The sequence below is a fragment of the Hylobates moloch genome, unplaced genomic scaffold (assembly GCF_009828535.3).
Source record: "Hylobates moloch isolate HMO894 unplaced genomic scaffold, HMol_V3 SCAFFOLD_4, whole genome shotgun sequence".
In the NCBI taxonomy this organism is placed as follows: Eukaryota; Metazoa; Chordata; class Mammalia; order Primates; family Hylobatidae; genus Hylobates; species Hylobates moloch.
Window position 1 is genome coordinate 121,200,739 of NW_026652279.1, and position 18,381 is coordinate 121,219,119.

Here is an 18,381-nt window from a genome sequence, read left to right on the forward strand (position 1 = left end):
AGCAATGCAAAGAAATATTTAAATAGTTAAAGGTAAAAATGTTAATGGCAATCCTAAGCAATATTCAATATATATACAGGTATCTGAACTGAGTAAGTACGAGTCAGTATTAATAATATTTTGATGTTCCATTTCACTGGTTTGAGAAAGCATAGGTTTATGATATAATTTTGTTATTAAATAAAATCCTTGAATTGGATTTGCAGATTGAAGAAAATTAATATTTGGATTTAGTTCAGAGGTTGAGTAAATTAGCTCAGTTTACTCTGGGTTTGAGTTCATGGTTCAGTTCAAGTTCTTGATAATGAGCACATCAAAATAAAAAATATTTAAATAATGCAATCAGGGCTGACATTTAAGAGCAAGTGTTCAGGCAAATATGTGTTTTTAAAAAACAAACTCACTTTACAGAGAGAGCTAAGGTTAAATCCGAAGGTTTGAGCATTCCGGGAGCCAGCATTCATGTAGTTTCCCATTAGCAATACAAGTTCCAGCAACTTGCTAAAGCTTTTGCTCTTCTTTATCTCTTCGCAGGCAGTACTGACAGCCATGATGTCAGGTTTGATGTTGTTCACCTGCTCTTCAAACTGAAGCTTAAAGAGAATAGCACTGAGCCGTGGCCGTAGTCTCTTCACATTGCTCATCTGATTGAAAAGAAAACAGCAGATTTCCTTTAAAATGCATGGTATACTTTAGTACTGTACGACTGCAAGTAATCTGGGATGATTTATTGGTATGACAGTACCAAAGAAGAAATATGTCTCCTAAAACTGATAGCAGGAAGAGAGAAAAGCCCTGCTTGTTTTTGTAAGGAATCCAGAGTCATCCCTCAAAACCCAAATTAACAATTTAGATGCTCAATGAAAAGAAAGCTTTAATTAAATGATAATGTTTAATTAAGCAATGAAGTAAGCATTTTTTAAACTAAATTCTAAAAAGGTAACAAGATACATAGGCCACAAATTACAAGGCATTCATGTCATTATTTTGAATAATTTTTGTTCAATACTGCAATATACTGGGTCATGTTTAAAACACATTCAGAAAAGTCTAAAGAGGGTTTGTTTTCTTCAAATAGCAATTGCTGTCCTCAGAAACCCTACTGACTAACAGTATGTGTTAGACAGAGGGAGAGTAAATAGGTCCCAATTTGTACTAAATTGACTTTCTTCAGAAACACAGGAAAGTAGAATGACTCCTGACACATACTAAATTAGCAGAATCAGAGTTAGGAAACATGGGAGTAGTAGCAGGCAGAAGCGGTGCAAACCCACAAATCTATCACATGCCAAGTTAACCCTGTCTGGGACTCTAGGTTTCTCTATTGGGAATGTGGGGGACTGCAGGTGTCTAAAAGAACAAAGGGGCAGGTTCCTGCCTTTATTCTTACTCCTGTGTTATATCAACACACATGCAGGAAATAATCACTTAGCTGTAGGCTGAAGACATACCACATATTAAGCTAGATATGAATTCCTTGACCAAACGCACTAGGGATTCGGGACTTAAAACGCACTGAAGGGGCGGTAATAGTAAAATTGTTGAACTACAACAACTATTGTAAATATCAAAAGCAGGTTAAGGCAAGGTGAGAAAAAAAGCAGTGACAGGTTAAAATAGGGACTGTTTCTCTTAGTCACAGACTGTAAAGGAAAGGCTAAAAAACAATGCTATATGAAGCCTGTAGGGTGCCAAATATAATGAAAATCATGATTGTTTGGTACACAGAAAGCTATCAGCTCATAATATAATAATGACCGTTACTTAAAATATACTAGACAAAGGCTTATTAGACTCCAACATATTATAGACACTGCCTTAATGACTAAACATAACTCAGCTTACTCATCTGACAAAAATTGAGCAATAATTAGTTCTTTGTACACAACTCTGAGAGAATATTTTCATATAGACCAAAGCCTTATAGTGAATGAAAAGTTCCATTTTCAAATAATATAAATATCTAATTTATACTTAGCTTTCTCCCCAGCCCCTTGCCAAATTAAATGGTTATGCATATACAATCAAGATTCTAAGGGCTCAATTAATGTAATTATTAATAAGAAGTCTACTTTACAAGGCACTTTAAGGAACGTCTTCATATTCCACTGTCTAGGAAAAATAAAGAATGTAAGTTCAACAAGGACCAAAAAAAAAAAAAAAGAAGAAGAAAAAGAAATATCATTAAAAGTTTACAGAGTAAGTTTAAGCGATATAAAATTATAAAGAGACAAAGAGATATACTATTAGAATGTTGATTCTTACTGGGCATGAATTGTTCTTTTTAAGCAGTGATCACTTATCACAAAGACGTTTCTCTTAAAATATATTATATGTCTCCAGATGGGTTCACTTGCCTGGATCTTTTTTATCCTTAACCATTACAAAAGGAAGATGTTCATATGACATTGGTAACATGAATAATGCTCTACTACACTTAATATGTCCTTTAGAGCAGTCAGACATACAAAAGAGCACTCACATGTAGTATCTGTAGTTATGGCCATTCTGGAGGTGTATAATGGGCTCATAGCATCACTGTTTTCAGTAAGTGCCATTATTCAGGATTATGAAGCCAGGTACTTGCAGTAAATATGAGAAGAAATTCTCCAGTATTCTATGCAAAACATTTGTATTACGAAATATATTAATTCTAACATATATTAATGTACTACTACTTTCATGCACAGAAGGAAAAAGAGACTGCTTAAATGCCTACATTATACCACCCCAAAATATGTTAAAGCTTTCCTGCTGACAAGCTAACCATATGTAGCCAGCATAAAGTAATTAATTCTCCTAGAAAAATATAACCTAGATTTGTATGAATAATGAGTGTATCTGGCACTAGGGACAGGTACCTTGAAAAGATAGAGTAAGTCTATGATGTAATGCAGAACAAAGTGCTACAAGTTCATGAAAATCCCTGACAAGGCAAAGTCAGGAAAGGTAACCTAAAAACAAAGCTTTGAACAACACTTTAAAAAAAATTAGATGTCCTTTCCCTATTGTTCTGTCTTCCAAGTTTTTGGAAGAAATAGTATTTGACTATTATTGGGTAAATGTGTTTTAATAAATAAAATTATTGAGTGGGAAAGGAACTTGAAAGGTCACCTGGAGATGGTGCCTGTCTTTAGTTCACTATTTAGCCATATGATGACACCAGGCCAAATGGTTGCCCTTTTTATTTAACAGCAAAATATCATTTAACGTTAATGTTCCAAGATCTAAATCATGGAATCTATGATAATAACAGAAGGCTTACTTTTCTTTTTTTGAGGCAGAGTCTCACTCTGTCACCCAAGCTGGAGTGCAGTGGCACAATCTCGGCTCATTGCAACCTCTACCTCCCAGGTTCAAGCAATTCTCCTGCCTCCGCCTCTTGAGTGGCTGGGATTACAGCCACGAGCCACCACGCCCGGCTAATTTTTTATATTTTTAGTAGAGACAGTGTTTCACCATGTTGTTCAGGCTGGTCTCTAACTTCTGACCTCAAATGATCCACCCACCTGGGCTTCCCAAAGTGCTGGGATTACAAGCGTGAACCACTGCGCCCAGCCCTTTTCCTCATTATTTGAATCAAACCTTATTTCTTCAGGTGGAATCAAATAAAAAAGGTTAAGAAGGGGGAAAATACAGGTGTATGTAAAAACCCCGACAAATGTTTCCGCATCCTCACCACTTCTCATATTCTATCAACACTGGGGATTTGCATTCTGTTTTCCTGCTAAGAAAACTAAACTTCTGACTTGTCTAGGACTAAGTGGAAGGCAGAAATGAACTATGGTGCTCAAATAATACTCTGAATGGCAACAGAAAGTCATTTTTAAAAATGAGAAGAAGGAAAGGGTAAATGAACAATAAACATAAAATGTAAGCTAGTTAATAATTAGAATGCTAGAAGAAATTAGAATTTCATTTTTACAGTTATCCTTTAAATCTATTGTTATGAAGTCTTAGCAATATAAATTCACGAAACCCAAATCTGACAATAATGAGATGTAATCTGAAGATCAATCCAAAAAAGGAAAAATACATTGATTTCACTCCTGTTTTTCTTGAAGGCAAGGAGCAGTACACCTGTAACCTCCCCATACACAGATGTCATATGTCAGAATGAAGAGATGTTAAAAGCAGCGACTGGTAAAAATCAAGAAGCAATATCCAGAGCCCTAAGGGTAATTTTATTTCAAAATTTTGTTTGTTGGCAATATATGTTTGTTGGAGAGGGAACAACGTAAAAAGACCTTTAGAAAAATCAATGAACCAACAAGTATTGACTGGGCCCCATTCAGTGCTGTGAGCGGCACAGGAGCCATAGCAGCTGCCCCTGTAGCCCTTATTGTTGAATTCTTTCTGCCTGTCTTAAGGAGTAGAAAGTCAGAAAGGTCTCCAGGAAGATGTAATCTCTCATAATCTCATTATGGCTATATTTTTCACATATAATTTTATCCATTATTCTATAAGGAAAAAAATCATTTTTTACACCAACTTTGTTTAACACCTTATCTAGTTCTCTTTATACATTCTCTTTTATAAATAAAGGTTGTCAGATGTTTTTTCCCCGTCCTACTATGCAGACTTAACACGGCACACCTCAAAAGGATTTATTTTTTATTATTTTTTATTCTTCCCTGAAGTCATTAGGAAACTTCACTGTTCACTTAACTCTCTAACAGCTTAGTAACCTGCTGACTGGGAAGTTACTGGCCTCAGTCTTAATTTATAATACTCTAAAAGCATTAGTTCATATACTTTGTAGATATCACATTATAAGAAATAATAGAAAAGCATTTCAGGAAGGTGAAATAACTCTTTCAAGTCACCTGACTAGTAGGACCCAGGCCTAGAGCTAACTTGCTGCTAATCAACTGTCCTTACCACTCAGAGCATCACAATGTGGAAATTAAGAACCACAATTTACAAACCATTTGGAACTCAAGCTTCCTCTGCTATGTTTTCTAGTAAGTAAGAATGAACTTTAATTTCTTCACAGTAATTATCAAGTAACACCCTGCAATGAGCTCTGCCTGCCACCTGTACTATCTCAATATTTCTTACCTTCCTCCTTAATATACCCAACTACCTCCTATTGTGCTGAATAGTTAATACTTTTTCAGATCTACTTTTGTTGTCTCTCCACATCAGGGATCCTACACCAGTAACTGTTAGAAAACAGGCCGCATAGTCGGAAGTGAGCAGCTGGCCTGAGCGAGCAGGTGAAGCTTCATCTGTGTTTATAGCTGCTCCCTATTGCTTGCATTACCACCTGAGCTTGACCTCCTGTGAGATCAGTAGTGACATTAGATTCTCATAGGAGCGAGAACCCTGTTGTGAACTACGCAAACAAAAGATCTAGGTTGCATGCTCCTTATGAGAATCTAATGCCTGATGATCTGTCACTGTCTCCTATCACCCCCAGATGGGTCCATTTAGTTGCAGGAAAACAAGCTCAGGGCTCCCTCTGATTCTACATTATGGTGAGTTGTATAGTTATTTCATTATATAGTACAATGTAATGATAGAAATAAAATGCACAATAAATGTAATGTGGTTGAATCATCCCAAAACCATCCCCCTGCCATCTGTGGAAAAAGTGTCTTCCATGAAACCATTCACTGGTGCTAAAAAAGTTGAGGACTGCTGCTCCATACTACACTCTCCACTGATACTCTCCTATTAGCTAATTCTTCAGTTCTCCATGGGAGAGGTATGATAAGCAAGAAGAATGTGAAAAAACAAATGCAGTTTTATGAAAGATAAGAGAAAGTACTTTGAGAAGTAGTGTGACCTAATACATCACAGAATTAAGACACTAGGGAAAAAATGTTTGAGCTTGATTTTTCTAATGATATAAAAAATATCTTTAATTGTTAACAGACCAATATGTTCACGATCTCTAGAATTCTCAGAAAAAAAACACAAGTTCATTTCACCTGGAGAAAGGCTTCAAAAAAAAAAGTTATCCAAGTGACTTATGTCTGAGGTAATACTCAGAATATCAAAACTGTTTTTAAAATATACTCTTATGATATTAAAGCTGCTATGCTAAAGTTATTTAAGAAAACTATACAAAAATAAAGCACATATGGTATAATTTTTATACATTTCATAGGAGAAAGGTAAAGCCAAGGCTTGTACAAAAATATTAAAAGGCTAAAATGTATATTCCTCCACTTAGTCAAGAAATAAACAATTGGCTATAGACATCAGAGACTGCTGCGCCTTTGTTTATAAATCCTTATCCATTCTGGATCACTAAGGATTTCACAAGAGGTCCAAATGAGTTCTGAAGATACTCAGGATCATCAAGTGGCAAAGCTATGATTGGTAAAGCTAAAGAACAAAGAGACTTCCAATTTAATTTGGCAGTCTCAGCATACAGTCTTAACACATAAGTTTCATATCTCTTGAATTAAAAAGCTGGCATAAACCCCAGAATCATATTAGTGTCTTAAATTCATTCATGCCCACTTCCAGACAATCCCCATCCCATCGCAGAAAACCAGTGTTTTGATTTCAATCACTATACCTTAAGTTTTGTCTGTTCTTGAAATTTATATTAATGAAACTATACGGTAAACAGTTTATATAGCTGACTTCTTCCACTAAAAAAAATGACTGAGATTTATACACACGTTGTATAATTCAGTACTTTGTTCCTTTTTATTAATAGATTTCTATGCAAGAAAATACCAAAATTTGTGTGTCTACTTTCCTGATGATGGACTTTCCCCCCAATCCACCCCAGTTTGGAGCTATGTAGTGAGTTGAGTTGAACAGAGACCCGCTAAATCCTAACCTCTGCTACCTTGAATGTGATCATATTTGGAAACAGTTTTAGCATACGTAATTAAATTAAGAATCTCAAGATGAAATCATCCTGGATTTGGGGTGAGCCCTAGACTGGAGTGATACATCTACCCAGAAACGCCAAGGATCGTGAGTAGCTTAATGAAGCTAGCAGAGTGGTATGGATCAGATTCTCACTCAGAGCCTCTGGAAGAAAGGAACCCTGCCAATGCCTTCATTTATGACTTCTGGACCCAGAAATGTGACAGCATAAATCTCTTGTTGTTTTAAGCCACCAAGATCATAGACATTTGTGGGGGCAGCCCTAAGAAACTAATACAGGCTATTATTAATACTTTTGTATGAGTGTTTTCATTTCTGTTAAATTAGTAAAAAATATAGTACAAATGTACACCTAACCTGAAACATTGCCAAACTGTTTTTGCAAAGTAGGTTATATGATTTTATATTCCCTTTACCAACTTATGTTTTATTCTAGTTATCTTTTATCTTTTCATGTTTAGGTCCATACTCCATTCCTCTAATTATTCAGTGAGGTGTGATGCAGGAGTTGAGATTCATTTTAGTCCCTAAGATGTATAGACTTTACAAAACCATTTGATACAAAGAACATCACTGAACATCAAATGATGGTATCTTTCTGGGTCTATTTCTAACCTTCTGGAAAGCTTATTTGTATATCCTTAAGCCAAAACTTTTGCCTTGATGTTAAATCAGTAGTTTAGGTCCACCAAGTTTGTTGTTCTTTAAAATTGGTTTTCTATATTCTATGTCTTTTGCATGTCATATGAATTTTAGAAATCATTTGTCAATTTCTTTAATAAAACCTGCTGGGATTTTGATTGGGAATGTGTGAAATTCCTAGGTCATGTGAGGGAGAAATGAAATCTTAACAATACCAACTCTTCCAGTCTATAAGCATAATAAATACCATTTCTTTACAACTTCTTTCCTTTCTCTCAGCAATACCTTATAGTTTTCAGTAGAAAATCTGCACATATTAAGTGAAATGTATCCCAAAGTATTTTTAGTTTTTTTATGACATTGTAAATAATACTATTTTAATTACATTTAAATTTTTGCTGTTTGTAGAAAAAAATAACTATTTTTGGTACACTGACTGTGTTCTATGACCTTGCTCAATTCACATAGGCAATTAGGTCAGCTGAAAAAAAGAAAAAGATGGTATACTTTCTTTCCTCTAATGTATTCATCTTTTATGTTTTCTTGTTACACAGACTAGTACATTATAATGCTGAAAGGAAGTAATGCAAATAGACACCTTTACCAGGTTCTCAACCATAAAAGACAAGGCAACTAATCATTCACCGTTAAGTTGAGTATAACTCCAGGTTTTTCATGGATGTCCTTTATCAAAATGAGGAAGTTTCCTTCTATTTCTAGTTTGTTGAGATTTTTCATAAAAAATGACTGAATTCCGTCAAATGCTTATTTTGCATGTATTTAGGTAATTATGATTTTTCTCATGATTACCTTGTATTTTTTTATCTGATAATATGGCTAATTAATTAATTTTGAAGTGTAAAACCAACCTTGCATTCCTGGGATCAATTCCATGTGGTCATAACATACTCTCCTTATTAAGTTCAGCAATATTTGATGCAAAAATATTTTGTTGACAACTTTTGCATCTATGTTTATATATTATATTAGTTTCTAGTTTTGCTGTAGTAGATTCCCTTCTTTGATTCCTGATACCAGTAGTCTGAGAGTTTGGTTTTCTTTTTCAGTGCTTCATTCTCATTTGGATCAAAATAATTCCTTCTTTGGCCCACCAGTAATTTTAAATTATGTTATGCAATTTTTAGACTGTGGTAGATGTTCTATTATTGTTGTTGTCTAACTTAATTCTGTTATAGACAGAAAACATACCCTGCAAGATATCTATATTTTCAAAATTACTGAGGCTTATTTTATATTCCCATATGGTCCACCTTGGTAAACATTTGATATGTGTTTAAAAATAATGTGTATTTTGCAGTTGTTGTAGATAGTGTTCTATAAATATCAGAACAAGTTGGATGATAGAAGTATCTTGATTTTCTAAGTATTTACTGATTTTTTTGTACACTTTTTCTAGAATTTATTCAAAGAGGAGTGTTAAAATCTCATTATGATTGAGAATTTGTATATTTTTCCATTTATTTCTGCCAGGTTTTGCTTCATACATTCTGATGCTCAATTTTTAGGCATACATATTTAAAATGATTATCTCTTCCTGGCGAGTTATTATTTTTGTTACTGTATACTGATACTTTATTTCTTATAATATAGTTTGCCTTGAAAGATACCTTCTTGGAAATACACATACCCATGATACTTTTCATGTGCTTATTTTATTACTATTTGTTTTCCATATGTCCTTTCTGCCTTTTTCCCCACTGCTATGTTTGAGTGTTTGTGTCCCACCAAACATAAATGTTGAGAATTTACTCACCAGTGTGAAAGGATTATGACATGGGGCCTTTGGGGGTGATTGGATCATGAGGGCAGAGTCCTCATGAATGGGATTAGCACCCTCATAGAAGAGGGTCCAGAGAGCTGCCTTGTCCCTCCACCATCTCAGAACAGACAAAATGCAACATATATGAATAAGAAATCAGTGGGCCCTCACCAGACATGGAGTCAGCCAGCAACCTGATCATGGAAGTCCCGGCTTCCAGAACTGTGAAAAATAAATTTCGGTTGTTTATAATCCATTCAGTTTATAGTATTTTGTTACAGCAGCCAAAATAGACCAAGACAACCTCTTTTATCCCTTTTCTGCTTTGTGTTGGTCAAGCAATTTTTAGTATTCTATTTCGTCTACTGGCTTAACTATGCCTCTTTTTATATTTTCTCTGGTTTGTCTAGGATTAATACATCTTAATGTATCAATCTAATTGGAATTATAAACCCCGTTATGCAATGTTTTTTATTACAAATTTTCTTTCAAAAAATCTTAAGAAAAAAGGTTTTATTTACTATTTCAAGTACTCTTCATTACTTTTTGTAGATCTGAGTTTCCATCTGGCATATTTCCCTTTTGCCTGAAGGATAACTTTCAGCATTTCTTGTAGGGTAGGTATGACTGTCACAAACTCTTTCAGCTTTTATAATACTAAAAATGTCTTCATGTCACCTTATTTTTTTAAGACATCCATTAGATAGAGAATTCTGAGTTTACAGGGTATTTTTTTTAACACCTTTCTGTTGAGCTTCTTGCATTTTAAACTCTTCTGTTGACTTCTATCTATTACTTCTATGAAGCCAGCAAAATCTTTTATCTTTGTTTTCCTACATGTACTGTGCCTTTTATCTTTTTCCTCCCCTCAAGATACTTTTGTCATTTTCTCTTTTTCTTTGGTTTTCAGCAGTTTTACTAGGCTGTGCCATGATATCTTTTTCTCTTTATATTTATCCTGGTTGGGATCTGCTGAGCCTCTTAAACCCTAAGTTTATGTTTTTCACTGAATGAGACTTCTTTTGTCCATTATTTCTTCAAATATTTTGTCACCCACAATCTTACTCTCTTATCCTTTGGGGACTCCAGTTACAGGTATTTTAGACTGAATGATATCTACCCAATAATACCTGTTGTTTATTACTTTATTCAGTCTTCCTTCCTACATAACTAAGAGAAAATAATCACTATAAAACTGCCTTGGAATTTCACTGACTCCTCTGCCATCTCCAATACACTATTAAACCCACATACTAAAATTTTTAATTTAGTTATTGAACTTTTCAATAATTTCTATATAGCAATTTTTTTATAGTTTTCATTTCCCTGCAAATATTCCTTAATTATGACCATGTTTTTCTTTAATTCTTTGAAGATCATTTGCTTTAGTTCTTTGAACATATTTATAGTATCCATATTTTGTCTTTGCAAGTGAAATCCAAAACCTGGGCCATTTTGGACTTCTTTTTTTCTTGACAATACATCCCATTTTATCATTATTTAATTTTTAATTCAATATTGCATTCAATATTGAATACTTACTTACATATAACCACTCTCAGTTCTGTAATATCTCATTGAAAACTATTTGTTCTTATTTTAGCAGTCAAATCAATCACTAGGTGATCATCTTAAGTTGTACAGTTCACTATAAACTTTGTTAGTGTAGCTCTGTGGAAAGTAAGATTTGTTTTCTTAGACCCTCTAACTTAGTGAAACTCAATCTCCAAACTGTTTTCCCTGGGGAGTTCGTCAAGATGTGCTATAGGTTTTATTAGGGTGTGTCTAGAGTAGGTCTTTAGGGTGTGGCCCTACTTCCTAAAGCACCAGCTTTTCCTTATTTGATTGAATGACAAATATGCTAATGAAATGTTAAGATGATCTCTGTAATTTGGCAGAGCCAGAAGTCCAAAGCTGAACCTCTAGTATCTCTGTTCCACTCTCACCCTGTAGCAGCTGCTATCTGGCTAGTCTTGCTCAGTGTATGAACCCTCCAGCTCCCAGGCACAGACACAAGGGAGATACCCACGTGGACTACTGGAGTTCCTTTCTGCACAATTCCTTCCCCATTAGTGCTCTGCCTTGTAGATACCAGCCGTTTCACTGCCATAAATTCTAATCTTTGCCTCCTCAGCTCAGAGAACTATATTCTCTGCTAGAACTCAAATCTCTGTGATTTAACTGGAAAACTGTCACCAAGCCAAAGGCTGAGTATTCATGAAACTTGTAAGTTTCTGTTCTCTCAAGAACTACAGCTTTTCTCTACTGGTTGTTCACTGTCTGAAAACAGCTGACTTGGATATTTTGTCCAGTTTTATCATTGTTAGCAGTTTATATATGTTTTGTTATATGTATTCCTAAGCATTTTTTAAGTTTTCTGATGTTGATGTCAACATAATTTTTACAACTTTTTACTATAATTTCCGCTTTTAAAATACAAAAAAAATCCTGTACCCAAATTAAACATGCTGTCCACATATTGCTCCACTTAATTTATCATATTCTCTCTCTCTCTTCCTCTCCACATATATACATATATGTACGTATGTATGTATGTATGTATGTATAAGGTGCTCTCCACAAGTTTTTCCAATGTTAAATTACTATTTCTTTCCTTTATAATTAATAGTTTATGAGGATCTGTTTTGAGGCTATGTAAATAGTATGTATATAACCTATTTTCACCAAATTTTCACATTTGTATCAACAGAGATAGCACACTAACTAGAAAAATACAGAATCTACTCAACTTGATTAAAACTGAACTTTATGGACCCTTTCAGAAACAACGGTACCTTCAAGAGCATGACATAAAAGTGCAAATGAACCAGAATGTATCTACAATAATTTCACTTTAAGCCACAACTGCAACAAAATTGCCTAACTTCAGTGATTTAGTTCCGTAAGTCCAGCCTCCTCTTTTCCATGATGTTTCCAAAATAGTCTCACAAGCGTATAGGTCAAGCAAATCTCAAACCTCATAATGAGATTTGAAGAGTACAGGAAAATGATTCCTAGGCACTAGATGAAAGTCAGATCTAAAAGCAACCTTAAAACAATGTTGTTTGCAAAGTGCTAAATCATAAGAGACCTTTTTGCTTATAACTACAAAATGCTTTAGGCTGTATTTCAAATGAATGATGCATGGCTAGTAATTAGTATGTGACTATAATGATGTTTTGTTTTGTTTTGTTTTTCCAAATGAAAGAAATTAAGCAGATTGTGTCATAAAATTTCGACGCTACATAGATGGTCTAACTAGAAAGCATCATGTTTCCATACCAAAAAAACCCAAAAATTATCATCAGAAAAATAAAAACAATCCACAATTCTATGATAAAATAAAATGCCCCCACTTTTTAGCAGGAATTTAGTGGGGCAGTGGGGATTTTAGATTTTAAATCCCAAATTAGAAAAACCAGAAACTAAGAAAATTTCCAAAAACGTACTTTGAATTAGCCATCAATTCAAGGTAATTGATGCTTAAATATTCTAGGTAATTTTTTACCTCTAAGTTAATCTTCAGCTATTAAAAATAAATTGCGGAAGTATTGAAACAGAGAAACCACTGCTAAAAGCAACTTTAAGTACAGTAGGTACCTACAGCAAACAGAAACACAAGAGTGATTGCCACCATAAGAAATGAAGTATGGCCTTAGTGTCAGAAAAGCATGGTTCATAGCTGAGCTGTAGTAGTTACCGGTTGAGTAAACAGGTCAAAAAGTTGCCTCATCTATGTAATGGTAATGCCTATTTCTGGAGTTATATGAAAATGAGATTTAACTTTACTCATTCATTGTGTATCAAATATTTATTGAACCTTATTTATGTGTCAAACACTGATTTAGGACCTGAAGATTCATATTAAACAAACAAACAAACAAGTAACAACAACAACAAAACAAGAACCTGGTGCACATGGAATATACCATAAGCAAGCAGAGGGAGAAGGGGTGAAAAAGAGATAGAAAAACAACAAACAAATCAGATCATTTTAAACAAAAATAAATGCCATAAATAAATGAAAAATAGGGTAACAGAGATAGAGAATGATGGGGGCAGCATCATTATAATGAAAACTTCTATAAGGAAGTGGCATTTGGGCCCAAGAGGAAACAGCAAGAAAAAAACCTAAAATGAGAACACGAAAATGTATATAGCTCAAACAGTGGAAAAGGACACGGGTAGCAAAAGTTGGGATTAAAGAAACAGAGACTACATTATCTTATAAATTATCATGAAACTGGAAACCATTAGAAGGGTCAAAGAAAAAACTGAAAGAATTCATTGGCACTAAAAGAAATGTTAAAAGCATTTCTTCAGGAAGAAAGGAAGTGATTTCAGATAGACGTCTAGATTTATACAATGATGTGAATAATACTGGAAATGGTATATAGGTAAGTAGATATAAAAGACTTTTTTAAAAAAATAAAAAGACTTAAAATTTCTTTCAAAAAGAAATACTCTAAGTCCTAAAGCACCAATAACATAGCAAAACAAAGAATAAGAGTGAATAAGTCAAAAAAGATAACATAGACTCATTAAAAATACTCAATCCAAAAGAAGGTAGAAAAAGAGTAGCAAAGAATAGATGAGATAAATAGAAAATAAATAGTAAGATGCTAGATTTAAACCCTGCCATATGAATAACCAGATTAAATTAAAATGGTCTAAACACTTCAATTAAAAGGCAGAAATGGTCAGATTGGATTAAAAAGCAAAACTCAATAGACTGCCTATAAAAACTGTAGGTTAAAAGATAAAGGATAGAAAAAGGCATAGCATGCAATCACTAATCAAAATAAAGCTGAAGTGACTATTTTAAGATAACACAAAGTAAGTTTCAGAAACCATTAGAGTATTTGAAGTTTGTGAATGACATAAAATCTCATTTAATTTTATAACAAGAGTCAGTAGCTGCTATGTGAAAAGAGTATATTCAAAATATGAAGCACAGGTCCTGAAACACAGTAAATAACAAATGGCAAATACAAAAATCATATGGTATGATGAACCGCCATAGCATCAGCATCTCTAACATTACATCTTTTCTCAACAATATTGTTCTAAGATTAATAACCATATTTTATTCTACTTTAAATTTGGCTTTCCACTGTCATTTCATTAACATTTATGAAACAAACACATTATAAGCATGGCAACCCCTGCCATACTTTCAGAATTTTATTTAACAAAAGAGGGATTATGAGAATTCATTAAAATACTATAAACGTGATACTTACATTCTAGAGTCACTTGGCTAAATCCTCTGAACTTGCAAGTGGTTAATTAACTACATGTTCAAGATTGATCAGTGGACCAGGTAAAGGTCAGTTAGTCACAGAGTAAAAGGGAAAGCTGGAGCTGGGGAGGTAGGATCCAAACAAAACACAACTCAGTCAGATCCCTGAATGCAATTCCAGCCAGCTAATGGTTTTATATCTATCTCTAAAAGTGGACATCACCAGTAGACATTAAAGTTTTTGGTGGTCTTTTAGGGAGGCAGGGTCAGGGGTAGAGATACAGACAGTATGACACAGGAAAAGCTCTCTATGTTGCAGATTAGTTTATTCAAAAATAATGAACAAAATAACCTTTTTCTATGATATTTGCTAACCAGCTCATATTTCGAACAATAACTCTGCCCACATACTCTTAAATGACTAATTCCTTGCCTTAAGTTTAATCTATGCGATTTTACAAATTCTTGTTTTTCGCTGATGCCAGAATATTAATGACAAAAGTATTTCTCTATATTCCAAACATAAACCCATTAAGAACGACAGCTTGCTGTGTTTCTTAGTATTGATTGAATGCAGTTTTTATTCTTTGTTGCTACGTTAGGACAAGTAAAATTCATTCAGGGACTTCTAAAAATAAATTGGTGGCCTTTCAATAATTCATCTGGTATTTGGGTTATGCTTTATTTCAAGCCATTGATTTGGTGGGTGCATTTTGGGAGCATTCAGATCAAATCACTGTGATACATTTTTTTTCAGGCGACTCCTCTGCCCTTCAGTAATAAAGTATGCCCGTTGTTATTGTCTGAGGATATCAGAAGGGCCAGGTCTGTGATCTGCAATTTAAGCAGAATGGGAGATACTAAAATGTGGGAAGACAAAGGAAAACCTACTGAAGATGGGACATCAGGTGGCATTCAGGTAATGGACATAATAAAGGATGAGGCTATAATTAAGACTTGTGGGCATAAAAAAATAGGCAGAAACCTGCATTTTAGGAAGTACAGGTTGAGGAAACAGTGGTCTCTAACTGCTAAGAGAGATCATTAGTGAGGCCAGCAGTCAAAATCATGGATAGTTCCAAAGGAAGTGGTAATAAGAATTCAGTAAGAAGGAGCTAAGACCACAGCAGACATAGTCCTTCCCAGGAGAAAAAAAAAAAAGAGAGAAGAAAAGAAAAGAAGTCCCCCCCGCCCCTCCCAAAAGCACATAAAGTAATAGAATGAGAATAGAACAGATAATTGAGCAGTAAAGAAAAAGATTGTCACGAAGCTAATTGAACAAGTTTTCTCTTAATTACATTAAAAATATAAAATGTTTTTGGAAATTCTGGGTCAGAACTCAGGAAAAACAAATACAGTGTCAAGGAAACTTATAATAATATAAAGCTGCTGGAACCTTAAATCTTTTCAGAACATACTAGCATTCAACTGATCAGAATGATTTAGGCACTTTACTGTGGCTAGTGATTCCAAGGGGAGCTACTTAAAAAGGAAACATTGATAAAATAGGGTAGAAAGACTCCATTTGTCCAAAACATAAAACTTCAGTAATGCCACATAGCTTACTATAAGAAGATGACACATAATGCTACAAGGAACAAAATATTGACAGAATAAAAACTGACCTAATGACAGTTTCAGCATAAAGCCACAAACTGAGAACCCTTAAACAAATTAAAATTTATATTACTAAGTTTTGACTATTTAATGCATAAATGTAAGTCAATATACTGTAACTGGGACAGTATAAACACAAAAAAAGGAATTTCTTAACATATAACAATTTTAACAAATTCCTAGATTTTCCTTGCAGAAGGAATTTGGACAAATATAGTAAATTAAATGATTTGGTAGTGGTGATGCTGGTGGCATGTAAGTTAGTGCTAGTGTTTCACTAAACGGGAAAAAATCACTTTGGCTATTCAGTATCTGCTCTTCTAAATAACTGTAATATCTAGACTTGGATATAAAATTGGCATCCTTGGAAAAGAAAGAAAAATAACAGTAATGGAAAATAGCAGACTTGCAGGATAGGAAACTTGATCCAGTGTTAAAGGAAAAAAAGAAACAAAAACAAAACACAATCATCTTGTGAAAAGAGCCAAGTCTGGTATGGAAGACAAGGATGTTTAATGATGCATATAATTTAATACAAAATAAAAATATAAGAAAAGCGAAAAAGGGAAGGAAAATCAACTCAGACAAAGACTGTAATTAACCAAATACATATGGGGCCAAAACACTACCACCCTTTGTCTCAGGAGCCACAATGTGAATGAAGTTAAATAAAACTTTTAAAAGTTGATTCTGAGTATCTCAGAGAAATTTTCAAGTGCTTGGCCTCAGATTGCCAGTTTCCCTGTTAAGCTGAGGACAGAAAATGGAGAAAGGCCTACTCAAGAGAAGTCAGTGGTCAGGCCACAAGAATAAAGAGCCAGATGAGATAGTCGACATTCTAGAAGTATACATATTCACTGGGCTCTTTAAGGATGGACAGGGGAATCCTCTCCCATTTGGGTCTTTTATTTCTAAAGACAGAAAATAGGGACAAGATTGACCCTAAACAAAAACACAAGTTAAACTCTACTTTTAAAAACCTTTCCCTTTGCATTCATTTACCTTTTTCCCACCTCCTGTGTGCATCTAATTCTTTGCCAATGTATCAAGAACTCTGTGCCTAAAAACAACACAGTGTGGTGGAAACAAAATGAAATATGGAAATGTAAGTTTAGAAATCCTCAGTTTCAATCTTTCTCTTTTGCTTATGGCACATGGAGGAGGTCTTGGTTAAGCAGTCTATTCTATATGAGTTTCTGTTCTTGTAACCCTGAGGAGCTATTATAAAGAATATATCATATACGTGTATATAAACATACTTTGTGAACTGTAAATCACTAAATAAACTTCATATAACTGCTGTGTAATTACTTGTCTGCTCTATAGTGGCTCATTTGGTGCGATATTATGCCATTAACCTGAAACTCCAAAATTGACCTCTCTCCCCACTCCCTTTATCCAAACCATCATCTTTTGAGTATCACAAGTCACAGATACCATATTTTAAAAGTTAATAAGACTAAAGGAAGGTAGAGTAAGATTTTAATCTCCTCTAGGTATCCTAAAGCATCATATGATTTACAAACAGAAGGCTGACCTGATGTTTTATAATATCTCAGATAGTTACATGAACTGCAGTATTTTTGGTGGGAGAGGCGAGGGTGGGGGCGGGGGGGCGGTCCTTGAACATACTTTCGTAACAACTATTAGGCTGTTATTAAACACAACTCGTTGATTTTAATTTCAGGGGATTCCGAGAAATCCAGGATACCTAGTCAGAGAGTTAGAGGCTCATATTTCTTTCTTTTAAAGGCTCATATTTCTAGCCCCAACATGTGCAACTAATATCAGAAGAGAAGCTTATTCTAATTACTTTTTTAGTAATTTAGATTATACTCTTGAAACCCATTCTGTTGAAAAGAAAATAAATAACCCAGCACTGTGTCTCAATATGAGATTTGGAAGTTACAATAATTGATCACACTGAAATGCTCATCAGTTAGTATCTACCTTTATGTCAACCCCTATATGGCATCCCCTTTGCTACTTTTCACTGCAATCAATTGTGTCTACTTGAAAGTCAAAGTACAGAAAGTCTGGAAGGTAAAAATTGCTGAAAAAGAGTTATTAAAAAAAATTATATGTGTTTCATAAAATCATTGAGAAAGAAGAGGGTATCAAAAGAAGAGAGAGTAGAGGACAGCATCTGAGTAAGATTCTCATTCAAGTGTTAGAAGATATGGGAAAAGAGTCAGGGAGGAGTCAGACATTAGAAGCACAAGGGAGCCAGGAAAGAGAACAAAAA

The 18,381-nt window shown here is 34.3% G+C and overlaps 1 protein-coding gene across 8 annotated transcripts in view; it reads right to left on the reverse strand.

Moving 5' to 3' along the window:
* Positions 1 to 18,381, reverse strand: part of DIAPH3 (diaphanous related formin 3) — a 502,965-nt gene that overhangs the window by 215,977 nt on the left and 268,607 nt on the right. For all 8 annotated transcript variants that reach the window (XM_032150983.2, XM_058437956.1, XM_058437951.1 and 5 more), the window contains one exon: positions 405 to 644. In XM_032150983.2, coding sequence (XP_032006874.1) covers positions 405 to 644 — 240 coding nt within the window. The remainder of the gene's footprint in view (positions 1 to 404; positions 645 to 18,381) is intronic.